The sequence below is a fragment of the Xiphophorus couchianus genome, chromosome 19 (genome assembly GCF_001444195.1).
Source record: "Xiphophorus couchianus chromosome 19, X_couchianus-1.0, whole genome shotgun sequence".
Taxonomy (NCBI): Eukaryota; Metazoa; Chordata; class Actinopteri; order Cyprinodontiformes; family Poeciliidae; genus Xiphophorus; species Xiphophorus couchianus.
In genome coordinates, this window is record NC_040246.1 from 10,489,368 (window position 1) to 10,511,413 (window position 22,046).

Below are 22,046 nucleotides of genomic sequence, written 5' to 3' on the forward strand. Positions count from 1 at the left end.
GAATGCCAAGTGTCTTAAACACATGACAAGAGCAATTTAGCTTGATCTTACACTTGGCACTCTCTGGGGGCAAAACAGGGTGTGAGCCCACACTTGAATTAGAGACTAACAGAGATTAATTTAATACTTGGGAGTTTTTAATGCCTTGCACTTTCAAGTCTACAGCGGTTTATTGGATCAGGTTGCCAGCATCTATAAAAATCACATTAAAGACGTTAAAAACAAATATCTTCTTTTGGCCTATATAATTTTCTGGCAATTTCAGATGCCAGTCTCTCTCTCATTGGCCTAAGATAAATATTGGATCGAAGATGATACAGACGCATGGCAGAGGAAGACATAATTCTGTCAACTTAGGTCTATTCAGTGCCCAAATTAGGAGTACATTTTGTTCTTAAAGGAAGATGCTGCTCTTATTGAATTATTCAATCAGCATATAGTTTCCATAAGAAATCACTGAAAAGATGGCACTGATTTGGGAAAAAAAATTACGTTTATTTACCTTTAGGTGAGATCAAATGTTATTCATGTTAGTATCTATTTACCAATAAGGTAAATACATAAAAAGTAAATAGCCCTTACCATAACATATGTTAATAAAGACAGCTGCCACTGAATGCTGTAGTAAATGGTGCAGTAAATTCATTCCGATGCTAAGAGAAATTACCAAAATATCAGCTGCATCGTATAGTCTAAGGCCTGGGAAAGCATGCTTAATATTAGTGTGTAACTGTAAGCAAAAATGCCAGAAGAACATCTCTTCTTTAAAAGGAAAAGCAGCACAACTTGAATTTCCAAAGCTGTATCCGAATGATACAGAAAACATATCAAATAATAGTTTAATTTATTTCATGTTTACATATTCTAGAACTGCTTTTTATGTTCTTACGATTTTGACCATATCATTGAGAGAGTGTACATTTAGTTCTACGGTTTTAAACAAAACTGTTCTATCTAGTTCTATGTCTAGTCATAGGTGACTAGACTTTTTCCCAAAAATCCTGGCTAATGTTTTAAACATTTAATGTTCATTTTCACTTTTTACAAATAATTTTGACCAAGATGCCAACCATGCAAATTATTTATCAAAATCCCAGAGTGAAGTTCGAAAAAAATTAACGTAGAGTGCTTGAAAATACAACATAAATGGTTCATTTGTATTTTTGTGTATTAGAGTAAGACCCAAAACATTAAGTCTGTCTAATCTGGAGGAATGTAATTTAACTGAATAAATCAATAGGCAACGAGAGCATTTTCCTTTTCAAAAGGAACGATGTTTTGTAATATTTATGTCGATGTTGGCTTCGCGACTGTTGTTTATCAACAACTTCGACTCACTGCTCTATGAATACCCAAGATGGAAAATCCCGCTAATGCTAATCCACTATATTTATAATATGCAGTTTTTAACATTGATAATGAATCAAATCCTAATATCTTCTGGTAATACGATTAGAAATTGCTCTTAAAGATGTGCACTCTTTTTCAAAGAAATAGAAGGTATCAGTGGTTTATTTTTTCAAGTGACGTGTTTTATCATCAGCCAAGGTAGTGCTTAAAACATCTGACACAGGTTTAGCTAGTGCGTTGTGACAAAATAATTGGATTACAAGGTCCAGATTGAACTGGGGACTATTGTTGGGGCCTGTGATACTTACCCCCTGTGGTTAAAGCCCTAAGAAAGCGGTTTCTTCCAAACTGACGGATCCAAAGGCCTTGTAGATGGATTTTCCTTTTCACTTCCTTTCATCAAACGTTAAATCTCAGCTTTCAAACTGCTCAGATTGTGACTATAGCATCTTTTTGTGTATATTCATGTATCAAATCTGTACATTTTCCGCAGGGCTTATTTTATTCATGTAGGAAAAAAAGATAAAATAACACATAGATTTGTTTTGGCATACACAGCCTTCAGCAGAGCGTGCAAAATCAATTCAGCGAAGAGTCTGTACAGACTCACATGTCTGCAAACGGCCACGCTCGCACTGCATGAGTGCTGCTTCTCTTTCCTCACTGCTCCTTATTTTCTTTACCTCTTATGTTTGACCAATGTTTTCTTCAGCTTTCAGGCTCTACCTTGTTAACAGAAAATCCAAACATTCAGAGCAGCATGAAATAAACAACTGTTACGTTCTCCTGTTGTTGGCCTTTCCGGTGCCCTTTTTGTGACACAGCTGTAGGGTTTTGTCATTTTGATTCCCTCCAAAGCTACACTGAAGGAAAAGTTTCATTGAATGGTTGTATTTATGCAATAAAATTTGTTACGACTGAATTTGCACAGTTAGCTTCTGGAGTTGTGTACATCTTTCTGGTCCCAACATTTGATTCAGCCACTGTGAACTTTTCCATCTAGCATCAAGGTAAAAGAGCCATTTTACCTTCTGTCAACTCCAATTGGTGATTGCAAGGTCTAATACTAAAAAAATGGGTTTTATTTGTATTTATTACAGTATTAAAAAAAAGAACATCCACTATTTTCAGCTCATAAACACATCAAGCATAGCAAAAGTAAGCTTGTTTTCAGTTGGGTTTTTTTATTGTTTCAAACAACAATAATTAGTTATGTGAGTAAAAGCTGTAAGTAGCTTTTAAAGCCATAACCACTCCTTGATATATTGGTAACACTCAGCTTAGTTTGCTACAAATGGAACAACACAGAAAACTACAGTAGGATCTACTGTATATGTCTCTTTACTCCAAACTTGCCTCTAGGTGACCTCAAGGCACATCCACAGTTTGTGATGCCCTCTTGGATCATTTGCCAAACCATAAATATCTTCCCAGGTGAAAACAATTTCGACAGTTTGTGTGTCCTTTCGGAGTCCCTTGCTCATTTCCTCTCAGGGACTTGATAAAGTATTACATGTTACATTGCTAGGTTACATGTGAGAATAACCCACATTGAAGCTGATTTACTATACCTTTGCATTACAGGTGTGCCCAAGTCCAGTCATAGACAGCTGCCTTCCTGCAACTTTTCGATGCGTCCCCGCTCCAACACACCTGAATCAAATGAACTGCTTCTTACCAGGTCTCTCCTGAGCTGGATGACGGCTGCTGAGAGAATTCAGCTATTACATCCAGGTGTGTTGGAGGAGGGATGCATCTAAATGTTACCGGGTGGTAGTTCTCAAAGACTGGCCTTGGGCACCCCTGATCTATTGTGCAAATCACTTTAATGCATGGAGTCACATGATCTCTATTTTTTGCCCTTGGAATTTTCCTTTCAAAGAAAATGAATAGAAGAACCATACGGTCATGCATTTATAAGGAAACTAATCATTAATGATCTTCCGTCCTTTGCTGTTGCTATGAGAGGACTTTTCATCATATTCGTCTTTACTTTGTTGGCACAATAAATTGCTGTTTCAGTTTGCTTGAAACATATTTTTAGTGGCCTTCATTTATTCCTGGAAAACAATCTGCTTGATGTGGGAGCAGCACAACACAAGCCCAGGCTCTCTGTCATTGGCCACTGGAGCAGCTCACTTTAACCACTAACCGTGTGGAGACTTTAGCTGTAATTACCCATGAAGTGTTTATACTGCTGTGCTGTCCTCACACCCACAAATCATGCTCCTCTTCTTTTTTCTCAACAGCACTTGTCCTGTTGGGAACATATCAGCCCTGTGCATCACAGCTATAGCTTGAAACATTATTTTCCACTTCTTTTCAGCTACGGTTTCATAATTTACCCGTCAGAGACAGCAAACGTGCAGAGACTCGGCCCACTTTCCGTCTGGCCTTGGCCTACTTGCCTGAACTCTGCAGTGTTGTTTCTGCTCCCTCTCCCACCTCGGATCCCTCCCTCCTCGCTCTCGTCCTCCTCAGAGGAGTGTTGCTGATATTCTCTGTCACAATCCTGACACAGCACTTCCTCGGTCTCGGCTCGCTCCTGCCCGGGGGCTCTGACTGCTTCTTTTGGACAATGCCCATCTTTGTTTGCGTCTCTCCCCCTTCGTTTCGGGAATCCAGGCATTGCTGGTAACTACTGGTGGACCAGGATGATGAGGTCACCGACTCTCTTTGGCCTGCCCTTGCCACTGCCATCAATCCCTCCTGAAACAATAGGAGCTTTCTCCTTTGGGCTGATACAGGCCTGCAGACAGACAGTTGTGGAGACAAGCTATTGCAAGTCAGAAACATCCTGCTTTTGTCATCTAAATGTAGCTGGTATTAATGGTTAATTCCCACCCCAATTAATCCTCCCACTGAACGGATGTGTATTTAAATGTCCTGGTTTTTACTTAGACCGGTTTTCATTTTTTATGCTTGTGTGCAGCCAAGTTACACATTTACCTTGCCAAGATGCTTATGTTATCAGATTTACAAGGCTCGTTTAGTTAGAAAACACTCTTTTACTTTCAGAATGAATTGAGGGAGAAGTCACTTTCATTTTTAGGTCTCATTGCAAACCTATAATTCCAAGAAATTTCATTCAGTTTCTCCTTTCTATCATTTGACACAGAGTGATGAAATGTTAGTTGTCTGTAATAAAGAGTTTCAAAACTTTTCTAAAATTTAGTGGGGCATTTAACCTATACATTTAATCAGTAAGTGTACACATCCTGAAGCAATCTTTAACTTTTATTAAAGATTGGTACTCTGACATCTGCTCTCTTCTTCTGAGGATAGATGTTTTCTAACAGATTTTGTTCTGAACTCTGGCTTGGAAAACGTAAACCTTTAATGATCTCTCTGCAAACTCTGTTCTTTTGGCAATGTGTCATTTTGTGTTGAGCCCAACAAACATTTTAGAATTGGACAAACCTTATAATAAACCTGATAACATAACCAGAGGTTCAAATTTGGTTTAATCAGATCAGATCCACAAGGCTTTGGGAGAATTTAGATGGGTCTGGATGCTTTCTTTGAAAAAGGAGGCTTTTCTCTTGGAACACTTCTTTATGAAGATGGTAGATCACAAACAGTGCTTACCATAAACTATTGGAGATTATTTTCTGGTTCTTTTGTCTCTTTATATAGTTTGTGGCCTTGTCTTTTTATCGTATATCCTAATTCTTCTGACTGATACATTTGAACAATGAGATCCGTTCAATCCATAGTAACTTCACTGCTAATTGTAGCTTTGGCTGAAGGATGCAAATAAGCAAATGTCAGGACAATGTGCCCACGACAACATGACTTCATTTATGTTAATCATAATCTCTTTAATTAATTTCACTTGTTTTATTTTTTAAAGGTTCCTCCCTAATTGGGCTGTTTGTTTTCCCCCTTTGCATTACGATTTTTTTTTTTTAATCATTGTTTTATAATGTTACATCACAAGTACTTGACATTGTCTTGACTGTGGACATGTTTGGAGCCGAAAGAAGGGAAAACTGTCTGATTTTTAAAATACAGCACAGTAGAAATACAACAATAACCTCAAAAAATTTTGATGTGTGGCAAAATTGGATTTTTTTTCTTGTTTAAAATGGAGTTAAGACTCAAACTGTGTTATATACATGTAAAAATGAACAGTGCTTTTTTTTGCCCTGATTTGAAAATAATTCCTATATATTGCAGGCACTTTGAGAGTAACATTAGAAGAGCAAAGTCATTCAATATTTTTTGTCACAATATTATTGTTTACATATAATAAACATTTTTAACATTCCATTCATGAATAGATTGTTCATCTTTAGGAACAAAAATTAAAACTAGATAAATTTCTTTCTAAGCCTTTCATTTGACAGTAAATTATCCACGGTATAAATATCACTGCTGTTTACAGCTGGAGTCAGATGGTTCAGTACTTTTCCATATCAATGTAAATCAGGACATCCTTCAGCACAGCTTGCTTCCTTTATGCTCTTTTAATAGGAATAAGACTTTTCTTCCTCCTTCTGGGACACATTTGTTTTTAGTTACCATATTTTTCCCGGATGCTACAACAGGACTATTTTCTGCTCCTTATAGTTATACCACACTAAAGTTGCTTTTCCATGAGTTAAAATATCTGAAACAAGTAGTTCAGTATAAAAAATAAATTTTAGGTGCATACAGTTGAGTTTAATTTGCACTATATGCAGTTTAAAAAAATGTCTTGCCTGCTTTGCTCTAATCGATCATGAAAAGGCCTAGACAGCGCTCTTTGTTCATTTACTTTACACTATAGTACAACTTTAATTCCTTTCTTTTTTCTGTTTTTCCCATCTTTGATGTCTTCTCCAGCACTTGGTCCACTGGGATGCTGGAAACCCAGAGAGTTTGCTTCAGCTGGTGAAGGAGCTCATCCAGCAGTACCATCAGTACCAGTGCCAGCGCCTGCGCGAGAGCTCCCGGCTCCTGTTTGAGTACGACAGCCTGCTGGAAGATCCCAGCTACGGACGGAATCTGGAGATTTATGCTGGACGGAAAAACAGCTGGGTAAGAACTTTTATATATATCTAGCAGGATTGTTATGAGAAAAAAAAGATGCTGAAGTAAAAGAAAGATAAGTCACATGTAATTAAACTAAAGTAATGCTGTCCTCGGACAACAAAATGTTGCAATTGTCATATGACTCTTGTTTTGTAATATTGCAGGATTACAATCTAAAAGAAATTTAAAAACAATCAACAGGAACAATTGTGTCATAAGACGTCTTGCTTCCTGCTTTAAATTGCTGTTATCTGATGTTGGCCACATGTGTCGTTATGTATAAATTTGTAACAAAAACAATTCTGAGAATAGGAAGCCACAAAACCCAACTGGTGAAGTTCTGTGTTGGAAAAGCTTCAGAGAATATATGTTTAAGGATATTAGATGGTGATTATCAATGTTTTTCAGCAGAGTCTTGCTGCATAAGGACAGAAATTCCCAGTCAAGAAGACTGGAGAGAATTGGTCACATTTAATTTTAATTAAAGAAAAAGAGCAGATTAATATTCATTTGTATTTCCTGAATTTCTTTAACTTTTCTCCTTTTTCTTTCTCTCTCAAATGTGTGTGCTGTAGTTTTATTTTAATCTTTTCTTGTATTTTAATAAATATGAAATCAAGTAAGACAAAATATGCTGCATTATTGACATTTACTTACCTAAAAAAAAATCAAATAAGCAATATGTGTCATCTTAAATAAACCTACAATTAATTTCTGTGACAAAAAAAATCAATAAGAACTATTTTGCAGTTAATCTGACAAATGTTTTTGCTAAAACTTCACTTCTAAGCACCAGACTAATGCAGTCTTTTGGTAGAAATATTTTTTCCTTCATTAGCAAACTCTATATTTCTCTTATTAAGTTTGAGTTTGTGCTTCATTCTTTTCTGAGGCTGATTTTTCATTGTTATTTAGACATATCCTGTACCTTTTCACATCAGGAAAAACCTTTTCCCTCTAACGGTGTTGAAGACTTAAACTCCTTCTGTGCTGCTTGTTAAATAGCAGTGGCCCTTACAGAGTGGGATGGACAAACGTCTGAGAGTCTGCTAACTGAACTTGGCCGTCACCGTGTCTGTTGATAGGTGGTCTTGGACCTTGATGTGTGCTGTCGTGTCACCATGGTAATGTTGATCTGTTATTGGAAATGGCAAATCAAATGGAAAGAAGTACTGGTTGCAACAGTTGAGGACTAAACATAAGCACTGGTTGCAAAAAATAAATACATTGATATCAGACAGATTCTTGTGTCCGCATGACATGCACACACTACAGTTGGGTGAGAGAGGCCATACCCTGGCCCGTTTATGGAAAAAAAAATCTCCTGAAAAATTCTTAAGAGAAAATTTTAAGAGAGGGGCATTATGTAAAATTCACTTTGTTGAGCTTTATATCATGTTACTATATTATTCCTTCATTACAAACATACCTGGAGCTTGGATTCTTTCATGGATGTTTGAGAAATACTTTAATCTTCCGTGGCAGCCAATTTCAATGTGTCAAATGTCAAAGTCAAATTTATTTTAAGTTGTGTCTGATATGTAGAGAATTTTTATAACAATTGAAGGTAACATGAGTACTTGATTGTGCTATAAGATAAAATATATAACACCATCTATTTAAAGGTAATCTGGTATTAGGTCAGACCATAATAAATTTTAATTTGTTAATGTTCGATCATGTTTTGTTTCTTTATATCGGGAACTAAAACAGTTCAAGAATTTTTAAGAATTTTAATGTTCTGTTAAAAACAGTACTCTCCTTTTGTAACTCATATAGCTTATAGCTTGTACAAATCCAGACTTGTTATTCCATCTTGGACTAAACTACTTGTTGAAGTTTAGTCCAAGATGGATACCAAGGTTAAAGCAGGCTTCTACTATTTTAAAACTCTGGTCTTCCTGTAAATCCTGATTCATGAACATTAAAAGCATTGTCATGTTTTTATTGTGGTACGGTTTAGTATGAGATTTGATTTGGAAAATGTTTACCAACACTCTGGGAGCAGCGGGACATTTTATGAGAAACTTAAATAAAACTTGTTTATATAAAGCTTTAAATTCATTTTGAATTTATTTGATGTTGTGTCTTTCATTTTTCTGATACTCTCCACTTCTGTTTTGTGTGTTTCCAGACAGGAGAGTTTTCAGCCCGTTTCCTCCTTAAACTCCCAGTGGACTTCAGCAACATCCCAGTTTATCTTCTCAAGGTAGTTACCACACCAACCTGGAAACCACATCAACCATGAGCATCTGTCGAAACACACACTTCCTGTATGCTGTGCAGACGCGGCTGCAGACGTCAGGATCAGTCATTACATGAGCTGTTCTTGGTTATTACAAGTATGCATTTGTTTACATATGTCAGTGTCTTTTGAATGTTTGTGTCAATAACAGAGGGATTTATTCAAATGAACTGCAGTGCAGCTGTGTATGCGTGTGTGGAGGCCTCAGTGTTGAGAGGCTGTAAGTTGACTAATCAGCAACTGTCACTGTGAATCTGCTCTGAGCCGCGTGGTGTCTGCAGGCAGCCTAGCTTGAATACAGTACGCACACACACACACTGAATATATCTATAAATATTTCCATGTCTGTCTCTGCTCCCTCTTTCTCTTCCCTCGCTGATGATCTTTAGAGGCCGGAGGCTTCCACTCTCCGGCCTCTTCCAGCCTGGCCTGTGCCCGTGATGGTAAACATACGGGAAACAGCAACCATCATCAGCTTTATCTCGTCAGACCTGAGGCCCCGAGACTCGTCTCTCTCTGTAAGCAGGCTGTGAATGGACTCATCAAGTCAGTCACATTTCACAGCCACATTTCCCCTCATTCTGGGAATTTGATTTCATTTATTTTTGTCCCTGTGAGATTTTAGCCAAGAAAAAGGTTTAAGCCGAGCCCCGAGGGAAGCTTTATTGGTGACATGCTGGCTGTCACTTGCAGAAAGGATGCACACACTCGCTGACCTTTAGCCAGTGGGTGGTGGTGGCCCTAAAAGCTGTGAAACAATATTGTCAAGTAACTCTGAAATATTTAGTTTTTTTGACTGCTAAACCAAATCTCGAACATATATTAATGTTCCTGTCACCCTTATCATATCTTTTTCATATACGCTCTCAGTATTGTGCCATATTTGGCAGCTGGGGGTATACATAGTATCAGTAAGGGAGTGCTTGAAGACTTGAAGAAAGAAAAGTAATGAACATCATCAGCCTACACCTTGTCCACCTACGCGTTCCAAGGGAAAGGGCCCGTGCTGCATATAGGCAGTACTGGACCGCATCCCAAAACCGATGACCTGAATTTTCATTTTGACAGTTGTCATGCGATTGCTTCTGTCAGTGTGTGTGTATTCTTGAGTCAATCGTTTCCATGCATTGCACATTTCTGCTCTGCATGCAACTCTGTGGTGTTGCAGGGCAGCTGAAGTGTAATTAATTTATTCCTGCAATCGCTTCTGACAGAGCAGATGAAAAAACTCTATATAATCCCACACAAAGAAGCGGTGGAACTACAAGTTTAATACTCAGTGGATTATACATCGTGCACATCCTTTGTATGAAATATGTACATGTGCTTAGCCACTCAACTTAAAGCCTTCTATTAGGTCAATGATGAAACATGCAAGATTGTAGTGATTAACATAATTTATTTTTTTTTCTTTTCCATATGCACAGAAACTGAAAAGATGTGTCAAGTGGCTGCAAGAACATGTCTGAAATCTAAAACATACATGTTTTTGATTGTGATGAAAAATAGAAAAATGTATTTATTTTTCAAAATGAATGTTAATGATAAGGAATAGTTGTGCACAAATCGAGCGGTGCTGATTTATTTAATTTTGGGTGGTCGGCAATTGGCTGATACTTGCATGCGAAACCGATCTTATCAAATGATCTTATCTGCCTCCATTGGTTTAATAATTACCAGAAAGAACAGCTGAATCCAGCTTAGTTTTTCCTGCAAAATAATCTCTGTCTTGGCCAATTAAAAACTCGGCTTCTTCAGTTGAATACATGAATACATCTGACAATTAAACCAGTTGTTGTTACTCTTCTATGCCCCAGAGCATCATTAGACACTGGTATATCCCGCTAAACATTTAATGATCTGTTGCTCAAATTGAATTATCAAAAATGATAAAACTGTCTGTGAACTGGCTAATGTCTATGCAAACACTGCAGCTCCAAACAGATAGTTTATATGCTCATATGTTTTTGTTCTTAAATAGTAGTTCATAACCATTTAAATGTAAGATTTTTACTTTGTAAGTAACCAAGTATCTTTGGAGTAAGAATATTAACTCTAAATCAGGTGCTGTAGATGGAGGTTGGACTGTTGACCCTGATTTTAATCAACCTTCTAACAAATCCATGGATGTCCTTGCTTGAGGAACGCCAGTTTGGCAGTGAAGCAGAAATCTGTTTAGACGCAAGCTACCGTGCTTCGCTAGCGAACGGCGAGATGTTGCTGGTGGGCACAGAGCCGTGGAGGACGACCGTTACCTGAAGCGAAGCATCCGCATGGTCTGAGCTCACGACAGTGGACATGTTTACCTTCATGCACAGACCATCCGGCCTCGGGGTGGAGGGAGGAGAGCTAGTTTATTTATTTAGTTATTTTCAAAGGTGGTGGAGGGTGTTGGGGGGAGGGAGTGGGTCAGCGTGAAAGAGAGGGAAGGACGCTGAGAGCAGACATGAAGGAAAGTGAGATGCACACAGATGGATGTTGGCAGTTTCTTTTTTAAAGTCCATGCAGTTCTCTTGAGCACTATTTTAGTGTCTCGGGCTTTGATTGCACCTTGATCTCTTGCTTGTCATCCCTTTGGAATTGCAGTAGCTTGCACCTTTTTAATTAGCTTTGGCATTTCCCCTCTCACAACTCAGATTTTTTTTTTTTTTTTTTGTAGTAATGCCTGCACAACTAAAACTATCACCTGTGCCCATCAAAAGGCAAACAAAAACTAAATTTGTAACCTCAGGTGAAAAATACATAAACATAAAAAACTCTAAGTTAAACAATTTATTAGTAAATTTAAACAACTATGAAGAATCTAATACAAAGAAATGGAAAAATATGAGACAAAATCTAATAAAAGCAAATATAAATTTAAGAACAAATTTAAAACAAAAAAATATTTAATGAAATGATAACAATGAATAAATTACCTCCCCCTTGACGGCCCCCATCTCCATAATATCTATCCACCACTATATCTATCCTTGGTTTTGTACTCAGTAAAGTACAAGAGCAGCTCCAGCTTGTCTCTTGTCCACTCTCATGAGCGTGGTCCGACGCCACATTCGTGACTGAGCTCGCCGCTCTCGCTTCACTTGAGCTTTGTTTCCCCACAAGCAGTGACCCGTGTCACCAGCTATGAAGTGACTGCAGATCTTGTGTGTTTATGTGTGCGACAGAGAAAGATTGATGCGCTTGGGTCCTCGAGCCTCTGTCGTTGGTTGTTCGGGCACTCGCTGTTGTTTATGTTTTTGTTTGCATTGGGATATGAATGCATGATGACTGGTTTTAGGTTTTGCTGGCTGCAGAAACTTTTATCTGGGGATCTGACCCTTCATGTTTCTACCCTACATACCAGGGGCTAAACAAATTACTGAAGAGATACTGTATTTAGAAGGACAAATTAGTGCTACAATAAACTTTGTCGCTGTTGTTTTAGTAGAAGTTTATTTGTGTAGCAACAAGGCAGTACAAAATGCTTTACATGATGAAACTATAATAAAAAGACATTACATTGCAGAGGCAAAATAAATTAAAGTTATAAAAAGTTGAAATCCAGACTAGAATTAATTTATGTGCTCTTATGAATCAAAGGATGTGCTACACAATCAGGTTCTTAGCCTGGATTTAAAGTAACTCAGTGTTGCAGCAGCTTTGGCACATCTGTTAAGTGCTTGTATAGTTCACAGTCACTTAGTGACATTCAAATGTAAAGCACAGTGGCTGGCAAAAGTATTCATACCCCTCGACCTTTTCCATATTTTGTCACATTACCTCCGCAAACTTAAATATAGTTCATTGGAGTTTTATGTGAAAGACCAACACAAAGTGTGAAGTAGAATGAAAAATTATATATAATTAAAAATTTATTTTACAAATAAAAAAACTGAAATTGTGGTGTGCAAAAAAAAAAAAAAGTATTCAGCCCCCCTGATGCAATACTTTGTCTAACCACCTTTAGCTGCAATTACAGCTGCAAATATTTTAGGGCATGTTTGTACCAGCTCTGCACATCCGGTGACTGAAATTGCTGCCCGTTCTTCTTTGCAAAACAGGTCATGCAATGGTGCCACTTGTTAATACTGGTTTCTGTCCTGTATTTTTTTTTTTTAGAATGGTCTATCCTGCCATCTTTTTGTAGGATTATGCATACATACATACATACTGTATATATAAAAAATAAAAATAGAATGAATAAAAACAGTCATGTTGTGTTGCTCATAATGCAGCTTAAAACTTCATTTAAAAATAAAAATGTTGTAAACTTCCCGTGGAAATGGCTGCTTCCTATATAAGATTTTTAGACTTCAGTTTATGTTTTACACAAAAATTTTATTTTTTTAAACCTCACTTCTCATGTTTATACAAAGTGAGTTGTTTTCATTATCCAAGTATGACTGTTCACCAAATTTTTTTCCCACTACTTAATTTGCTTCTGCTCAGTTTGGACCCTTTCTCTGTCCCTCCTGCTAAGCATTGCTTTCCCCCATTTGTCCCTCTGGTAAAAAACGACCCACGGGATGTTAGCACCAAGCCCTTGGCATCCCTGCATGGTTGTTTTTGTCTGTACAAGCTATGCATGCTTCACTAAGAGCTCTTGTATCTAATTATTTGTACTCTAATTATTTTCGGTTGCACACCCTTGTTGCCCCTTCCCCCTGCCGCACGTGCTTGCTTTAACCTTCGGAGATCCACAGGCGGGAGCCAACGGGAAGGGTCGGGGTGAAGCAGAGCCATGGGCTCTCATTCTTTCCTTTTATTGGCTGCGCCACCATCGCTGAACTGTCTTTTCATTTCCTCTCTATTTAAAACAAATATATATATATATATATATATATATATATATTTAATCCATGTAATCAAGACTCAAATCAGTCTTCAGCAAAAGTTATACCCCCAAACTTTTAAAATTGTACTAATTAGTCCATTTACCATTTTGACCTTTTCACACCATTTATAGAAGTGAGAACCTAGTGCCCGATTTCTCATTTTAATATATATATATTTTTTAATGCTGAATGCTTTTTAAGGTAAGCTTTTTTATGAGATGAAGTGAGGCTGGGAAAGGAGTATTTCATTTTGCTTCAGGAATTGTCTCAGAACATGTTGTTTAACACAGCCTCCCTCCTCTGTGGCACTATGTTGGGATCTCCTCTCAACCCAGAGCCACACTCAAGATGAAGACAGACTAATGGTGTTCCATCCCAGCTTTTCTTAACTGTGACATTTTTACTTTGTCATTGTGATAAATAAAAAAAAACAGCCACTTTATTGCTGCTAATGAAATTAAGGATTTAAGCCAAAACTATTGATCAAGGCATTTTTAAGATACTATAAATGTTTTTTTCTTCCTAACTAAATGCACATTCACAAAATGAACACAGTTTAGTAATGAAGTGCAGGAAAGTAATTTCCTGCACAGGATTTCACAACATACTGCCTTTTTCCAAAGCCCACCAAAAAATAACAACAGTTAAATCTGCTCCGTGGGTCCATGACATCACACAAGCCACAAGAATGAAGCTGATCAGTCGACATTAGCAAACATTGTGGTGGACGAGTGACTTTAAACAGAATTTGAGACAGATGTTGAAGCATTTCTGTTGGAAATAGTGCAGCCTTATGTGTTTGACTCTATTTACTCCCGCATTCAAGCAGTTTTCACATATACAACTCTGGTGCATTCATATAGAGGACAAGTAAACACTTTTTGATTGGGAAGTTTAAACAGCTTACAGATATGGAATAATAAATGGAGAGACTCAATGGAACTCTGTTCAGTAACCTTATGTGACGTAAGCAGAAAAGTTTGTCTTTAGATGGATTGATTTTATCTCAATTTCAAAATTATTAACAACAAAATGTATAAACCAACTGAACAACTGACCATAAGATGCTACTTATTTGTGACAAACAAGATCTGATGGGCGTTTGATTGATTTGAGGGAAAATTCTGGCTCTCCAGGATTATCTGTGTCTGACTGCGTGGAAGGGAAATGTTAAACCAAACATGAGTCAGGGCTCTTACAGAGAACTTCATGCATAATTTTTTCCTTTTGACTTTCCAGGCTTTGCTGGGAAAATACAGAACAAAATTATTGTTTCAAAACATTACATACTGGATTTATAGGGACAGTATGTTTTTATTTTTATTTTAAAAAGTTAACTTTTATGTGTTTATGTTGCTTTTATAAAATGTAATTTGATTTAATCTTACTCAGAAGGGGAAAGCTGGAAGTTGCTTGTTATTAAAACATACAATAGGGGCCCAGAATTAGAAGTCCATGACGGAAAGTCTGACTTTTTAACAACATGCACTTCAAAATCTAATGAGACTGTCCAGTGATAATTGCAATAAAAACAGATTTCTTTTATGCACTCTTGATAAAGTCTTCCACATGAACTGCAGTATGCAGAATCCTTTATTGTACATTTTGCAAGATTTTATGTTTCTAGTTAGGTTTGTCACAAAGGATACAGATGACCAAACCCCATTTGTTTCCAAACCTGAAAGTGAATGATACTTACAGGACGTTGTGTTTGATTACATTCTTAGATCTAAGTTTTGACTTTAATGGAAAATTTGGTCTGTGTATTGCTACAGGCTGCTGAGTACCACCATTTGGTTGGCTTTATCACGTTAACGTAAAGTCTTCATGACTAAGCGTTAAAAACTGCAGAAGTAAGCTTGTTAAAGTCTTTCAGGGCTGTATTTGTGATGCCATAGTACCATAGTTTTCAGTCTGAGGAGCTGAGTAATTCTGTAACTAACAACTCCACACCACCCCTTCAGGAACCTGGATTTAGTAAGCTCCAAAATGACACAAAGTCACTTATGTGGAACCCAACATCACTGAATCCTCACACGGGAATGCATGAAAGCCATTGGTGGTTATTTTTGTATTTGTCCAAATTCTAACCTGATCTTATGCCCAATTTTCTCTCCGTGTGGGCTAGATGGCTACTTCAGCTTCCTAAGAGATAAGCCAGAAGGCTCATCAGCCTGCAGCAGCCGTGGTCACTTTACCTCTGCGGTTGCCACATAATTGCTACTCCTTTCTCAACCTCCCATGAGGCTGTCGTTGTTGCGGTTTGCTGTCCCTCTCCATGTGGCAGTTGAGCTTTTGGAGAAGTCGTGGCTGAAGATAGCCCACTTCATCACATGATGGGTCTTTCACAATTCTCTCCACAGACCTGGAAAAACAACCCTGTGGACGCTTTACAGACACATGCAGATCCATGAACACCCACTCACTTATAACTGTCACTTTGCAAGCAGGTGAATGTGACAAAGCAGAGCTCTGCTGAAGATTCGCTGTATCGTATGGTGTGACTGATGCAGCTTAAATTGACTACAGATTTTGAACATCATGTGAGACAAATATTAGGAATGAAGATTACAGAAGGGTTGACCTGTCTTCATTACCCGTTAGCTTTTTTTTAAATTTCAGCCTGTGTGCCACTTTGAAAGAAGGCCTATGCATGTGCGTGACTTATGAGCATTTGGTGCCAAAGCAGCGGTTGTAATTTGTGGCCTTGCCTTGCCCCTGCACGGTAAACACTGACTAAGAGCTCAGGAATCTTAAGAGCTATAAAATAATTGCAGGTTACTCCCATGATGTGTGCTGCTCCTCTGGCTCAGCTCTGTCTCATCTCTGTTTTTTTTGTTCAGCCTCTCTTGGAGCCACTACATCCATTATTTACCATTTGAATGTGAGCTGCTGTTTGCTCATTACTTTTATTACTCATAATAGAAACAAATTATTTCATTAAATGTTATTTGAAAGCTGTTTTTGTCACCAGGGCCGGCCCAAGGTTTTATGGAGCCTTAAGCAGAATTAGATTTGAAGCCCCTCTATCTGTTAAGAGCATTACCCTCACTAATAATTTGAATTATTGATTATATTTACGTTTTATAAGGATCCCCTTGAAAATGAGATGGTACATCTCAAGGGGTGATACTTGAAATAAATAAATAACAGTGTTTCATGATAGATCTAGTGAAATCTGAGAGAGTGGACAGAGTTTGCTTGGCTGAGCTTAAAACTAATAATGGAAAATTGGTTATTATTTGCTGAGATCTATTTGTGAACAAACTGAGCCCAAACGGTCAGATTAAACTCAAAGCATCAGATTGTAGCTCTTTTAATCTAACAAAGTAATTTGCAGCACTTTTTTAAAATAAAGTTGCTAATTCAGTTAAATCCTAAATTAAAATAGTGAACAAACAAATATAATAAAGCACATATACAATTCTTTGACCAGTGGTCTGTGTTCATATGCACTTATTTATGGGAGGCCCCTGTTTGTTTGGGGACCCCAAGTGGCAGTTTAGTTTGCTTATGCCTGTCTCTGTGTGACATGCGAAAGAGTCAGGTAAAAACCCAGTGTAGATAAAAACCTCATGCAGAAGAATTTTTAAGTCTGCTTTATTTGGAAAACATCAAAAGTCATGAAATCCAAATGATGCAACCTCTAAATATAAAAACACAGGACAAACATAGCATGAGAAACACTTCAACACAGTGGTGGCTGAGAGGAGGATCTAACAAAAAACATTTATAAGCCCGGATCTATAAATACAATGAGGGAGGTAATGAGTAACTGGCTGAGAAGATAATTAGTACTGATGCAAAACAAAAGCAAAGAACCACTAAAGAAGGTTAAACTTAACAAGATCCCAAAAGTACAAAATCCCAAAATGACTCATAAAGCAAAAATGAAGCAAAACTCGTAAAGACTCAAAGTCAGTTCACAGCCCCACTTTGCACCTATGCATTGTATAATTGCATATGCATTGTAATTTTGCCCCTTTCTGTTTTGCATCACGCCTGCAGACAAAAATTTTAGTCAATCTTTGCATACATCATGGAAATAAATTGTCATAAAGCTCATAAGCTGGAAATTTGTTTCCTTTTTTTATCATCAACAAAATTGGGGTTATGGGATTGTCATGGGGAAATAAATATTAAATTATATTAATAAAAGACACACCTTCTGTCATACCTGGAAATTTCAATTTTAAGAAAATATTTTTTTTTTCTGTAAAAGAAATGTCCTTAAAACTTACAATTATGCTGTTGGAAGGGGTGGCGGCATAATGACTACCCTGCAAAAAACACAATCATTAGTCCTGGCACACTGGCTGCAGGCAGCAGAATTTTGATGGGTATTGAATAAACACAGCACAATTTTCCATTTTTTTATAAACAGTAACTAAAAAAAATAGAATGGTGGGTAGAATATTCTAATTTGAAATTATAAAATTTTTCTGATGAGCAACAAATCAAATGACAAAAGGCTTAGGGGTGCATTGATGGATTGAGTTTTGACTGGCATCTACTAATTTTCAGCTTGACCAGCTGTGACCAGTCAGACGGAGCAGATGTTACTGCTAAGAAATCCATTTTTTAAAGGACAAGTGAACATACAGTATCATGCACACAGGGGCCGAGTCAAAGGGTCCGTGCCAGCACAACCAGACTATGAAACAGCGTTATTCCACAGGCAGTACGAAGGCTGAATATTCTCAAAAAGAAGTCATTACACACCTTATAAGTATGCTGCTTTAGACTCTTCAGACTCAAGACACAAGCTTTTCATGTTTTTAACTTATTTTTATTATTTTTTGTTGTTGTTGTGATTGTCTTTTATGATGTAGCACTTACCATGGGTTAGGAAGAAATGTAATTTTAATTATCTTATGTTTTGCAGAATTAACAATAAATCTGAAGAAAACTGAAAATTCAGTCCCTCCGAAAATAAGAAAATTATGAAAGATCAATAACGGGGGGCAGAAAAGGGGGCAAAATAAATATTTTTAGTACATAAATCTGGGAAGCCGTGCCATCTGCTGGTGTTGGTCCTTCGTGTTTCATCAAGTGCAAAGTCAGCAGTGTTGTAAACTAGGACATTTTGGAACATTTCATGTATCCTTCTACTGACGAACTTTAGAGAGATGACTATTTAGATTTTGCTGAAGACTCATTTGCTATTTTTACACATCACCAGAACCACAGATTGATTGCCTCCAAAAGAAGCCCCAGCCTAGGATTGCACATCTAAATTTATTTTGTTTCTTTTCCAATGTTTTGAATTGAAATACTGGGATTAACTTTTACAGAGTGATTTTACGTATTGGGATGTACTATTATACCTCATAGAAGCCATTTAATTTGTCAATTTGCACGTCACTTTTTCCAGAAACTGGAGCTATGCTTCCCCTACTGCTTGAACTACTTCTGATATCAACTCCAAATATAAATCTGTTTCCAATTTTTAATATTGGATTTTTTTTTCTTTAATAAAGCCACATCCTCATTTAGATTTTTTTGGAAAGAGGTTGTTGATTGATGGGATATTCGTGCAAGACTGAGAATGTGGCATTTATTCAGAAAGCAAGTTCCCCAAAAGACATCGGCAAGTAATTGCCAGTTTGGGCTTCACTAATGTAGTGTGCGAGTGAAATCTGAAAAGGCCAGCCAATGCTTCCATGCAGATAAACAATTATATGGCTTTTAAACGGTGGATGTATTATAGCTTGGTGTGCTCTTGAAGATGAATTTAAATGTCAGGCATAAAAGGTCTGAAACTCAAATCGTATGTGAGAGTGCAGAAGAAGTCAAATGGATTTTTTTTTTTTTTCTCAAGAAATCACTTCTTTACTACAGATTTGTGATTAACAATTTTGCCTGGAGATAATGTCAAATAGCTGGTTTCCAATTGGAATTATTACAAAATAGCACCAAATATGGTCAGCAGCTTTCAGTCCAAACTGATGGCAGGAAATGCACATTCCTCTCTGCAGATTGCTGACGCAGCAAACAGAAACCTCTCTGTTGCAAGACACTTTATGCAGTTGCAAAACAGGAGGATACAGTGGGCCACAGGGTGTTTGGTAATAATCTAACGTAAATGTTACATCATTCCTCAGCCTGATGTCAGTGAGAAGAGGAAAGACTTCTCTTGGTGTTTCAAGTCCAAATTAAAAAGATGTGTCCAGATGAATTCATACCTTCACATCATAGCCTGCAAAATTCCTCCCAAACTCTCTGGTATTTGCCACAGATCTGTTAACGAGTTGGGCTGAAACACTTGGCAACATATTTCTATGACTAACACCTACACTCCCAAGTAAGATGGTACTCACAAGAACTGGTTGGCTTTAATGAATTCCAATTTATTTTTTTCATTATTAAAATTCATCATCGTTAGAGAACTATAAAACACATTAAACGTTTACTTCCCCTTTTGGAAAGTGTTGTTCCTCTGTCTCTTTGAGGTTTAAGAAATGATACTATGTTGGTCTGTGCTAATTTAAAATAACTCCTATACATGTTTTCTATAGTCATAGTAGAAGTAGCTATTAGGGTTGTATTAATGATAATGCTAAAAAAAATGTATTCTTTAAATATCCTCATCAATACAAACTGAGTTGCTTTTATCTCAAAAAGTGGGCAAACCTTTTCAGACAGCAGCGCTGCAAGCACACAGGAACTGCTGTAAGTTTAAGATTTTGCTAACATGGCAAATACAGCTATACCATACCAAGTTTATTTATGGAACATTTTAAACACCCACAAAACCAAAGTACAGTACAGGAAATAATGAAACAGCAGTTATGTGATGCAACAATAAGTTTAGCTGTGGTCTTCAATCACTATGTACACGGTTTTGTCTGACAACATAGTTGATTTAAATTTTAGCTTTATATGACTTATACAGTAGTTGTGCATGTATATTTTATTTTAATGTATGTATAGAGACACTAAATTGGACAGTTTCTCTCTTTGTAGGTACGAGTGAAAGGATATATTTGCCTCTTGAGACTTAAATTGACTGGTATGATGGTGATGGTTTATGCTGGAATACAGCTGCACGCACATTGATGCTAACTGGTAGATCATAAGTCTCTTTCTGGCAGTCATTCTTGGCAGGTGATGCAGCAGTTCTGCATGTCAGCTATCTCAGCTCTAGCTCCTTTACAGAATGTTTTAACCTTCCCTTGTTGGTTTTTAACAATTTTGCTTGAAATAATTGCCGCAGATTCTCTGTGTTATGCTCTCCGCAGTGCTATTCTGTAAGAATCGCTTATTTGTGTTTTATTGTCACCAAGTATTGGTAAATCCATGTGCAGTATCGGTTAGATTATCTAGAGAATCCACCGCTAAGAGATTGAACTTCAGCTAATAAGTAAATAGAGAGGAAGACACAAAAAGCAGTACTAAGAATAGCTAGCTCCATTCTACTTATGTCATTTAAAGTAGACAATATTTTGAGTTGCATAAAAGTCCTGGGTTTAAGCTTTAAAACTCTTTGTTTTAAGAAATTCTCTCCATTTTTGGTTCATAAAACCTGAACACATGTCGACACTTGTTTGAAGTTTGTATGCCATGATCACAGAGAAGGACACAGAAACTAATTAAAGTCATTGTTTATTGTTTTAATTGACTGATCTGCCGAACAACTTTGTTGGAGGTCCAGTTTTACATCTGATTTGTCTCCTTCATGAGCCCTGCAGATCTGGGGAGCCTGCTGTGATCACTGCCAGGTGCTGTAACATCTGGCTTTGTTCTGCTTTGAGAAATTGTCTCACAATGAAAACGTTAAAGGGAGTCTGGATTAAACTGCTTCTGTTAATGATAAAATCCTTTCATCTTACTCTTGTTTCAGGCTGTGACAAAGGAAAAGTAGAGTGCAGCCATGCAGTGTCCAAAGAGCTGAAATCAAAGGGCACCTGTGTAGTCGCGTGTAAGAAAGTGATGTTTTCAGCCCAGCCATCAAGGGCAGAATTATGTTTTTAATCATTTGTGCGTGCGAGCAAACACTGTGGCATCTTTGAAAAAGCACCTGTTTCTCTGGAAAAAACACATTTTATATACAGCCCGTTACAAATGTACTTGGAACCTAACAGTCACAAGCTTTAACATATTTTATTGGGACTTTCAGTGACGGCACAGTTAGGTTCACCATCCTACAGAAAGATGGAACTCCATTCTGGTATGAAATCTGAAATCACGGCATCTAAAAGATTTTTTTTCCAGGATTGCTCTTTGTGCATATCTACTACTTATCCATTTCTCATGATTGGGAAAAGTTTGTTTATGGTATTTGTTTTCTGTTTACTAATTAGGTGACTAATTAGTAACTAATTAGTCACCTAATTACTAATTTTGTTTCATTAATAATGAAACAAAAATTAAAATTTTGTTTCATTGGACCCAATGAAACAAATTCATTGGGTAAAATGAATTTTGTTTAGGTGTATCAGAGTAATGGGGGTAAATTCAAATACACTCCACACCTTTTAGATTTCAGCTTTGAAAACCATTCATCATTGTGCACTGCATATCCTGTCTCACAAGTCTTAAGTCAGTCGCAGTTAATTATTTTGCGCTTCCTCAAATTTTAATAGCAAATTTAATGATTCAGGTTTTTATGTTCTCCA

General features: G+C 37.2%; 1 protein-coding gene across 2 annotated transcripts in view; it reads left to right on the forward strand.

The window, feature by feature from the left end:
- The window catches only part of babam2 (BRISC and BRCA1 A complex member 2), an 80,301-nt gene that overhangs the window by 19,648 nt on the left and 38,607 nt on the right, over nt 1-22,046 (forward strand). For both annotated transcript variants that reach the window (XM_028001216.1, XM_028001217.1), the window contains exons 5-6: nt 6,178-6,372; nt 8,501-8,575. In XM_028001216.1, coding sequence (XP_027857017.1) covers nt 6,178-6,372; nt 8,501-8,575 — 270 coding nt within the window. The remainder of the gene's footprint in view (nt 1-6,177; nt 6,373-8,500; nt 8,576-22,046) is intronic.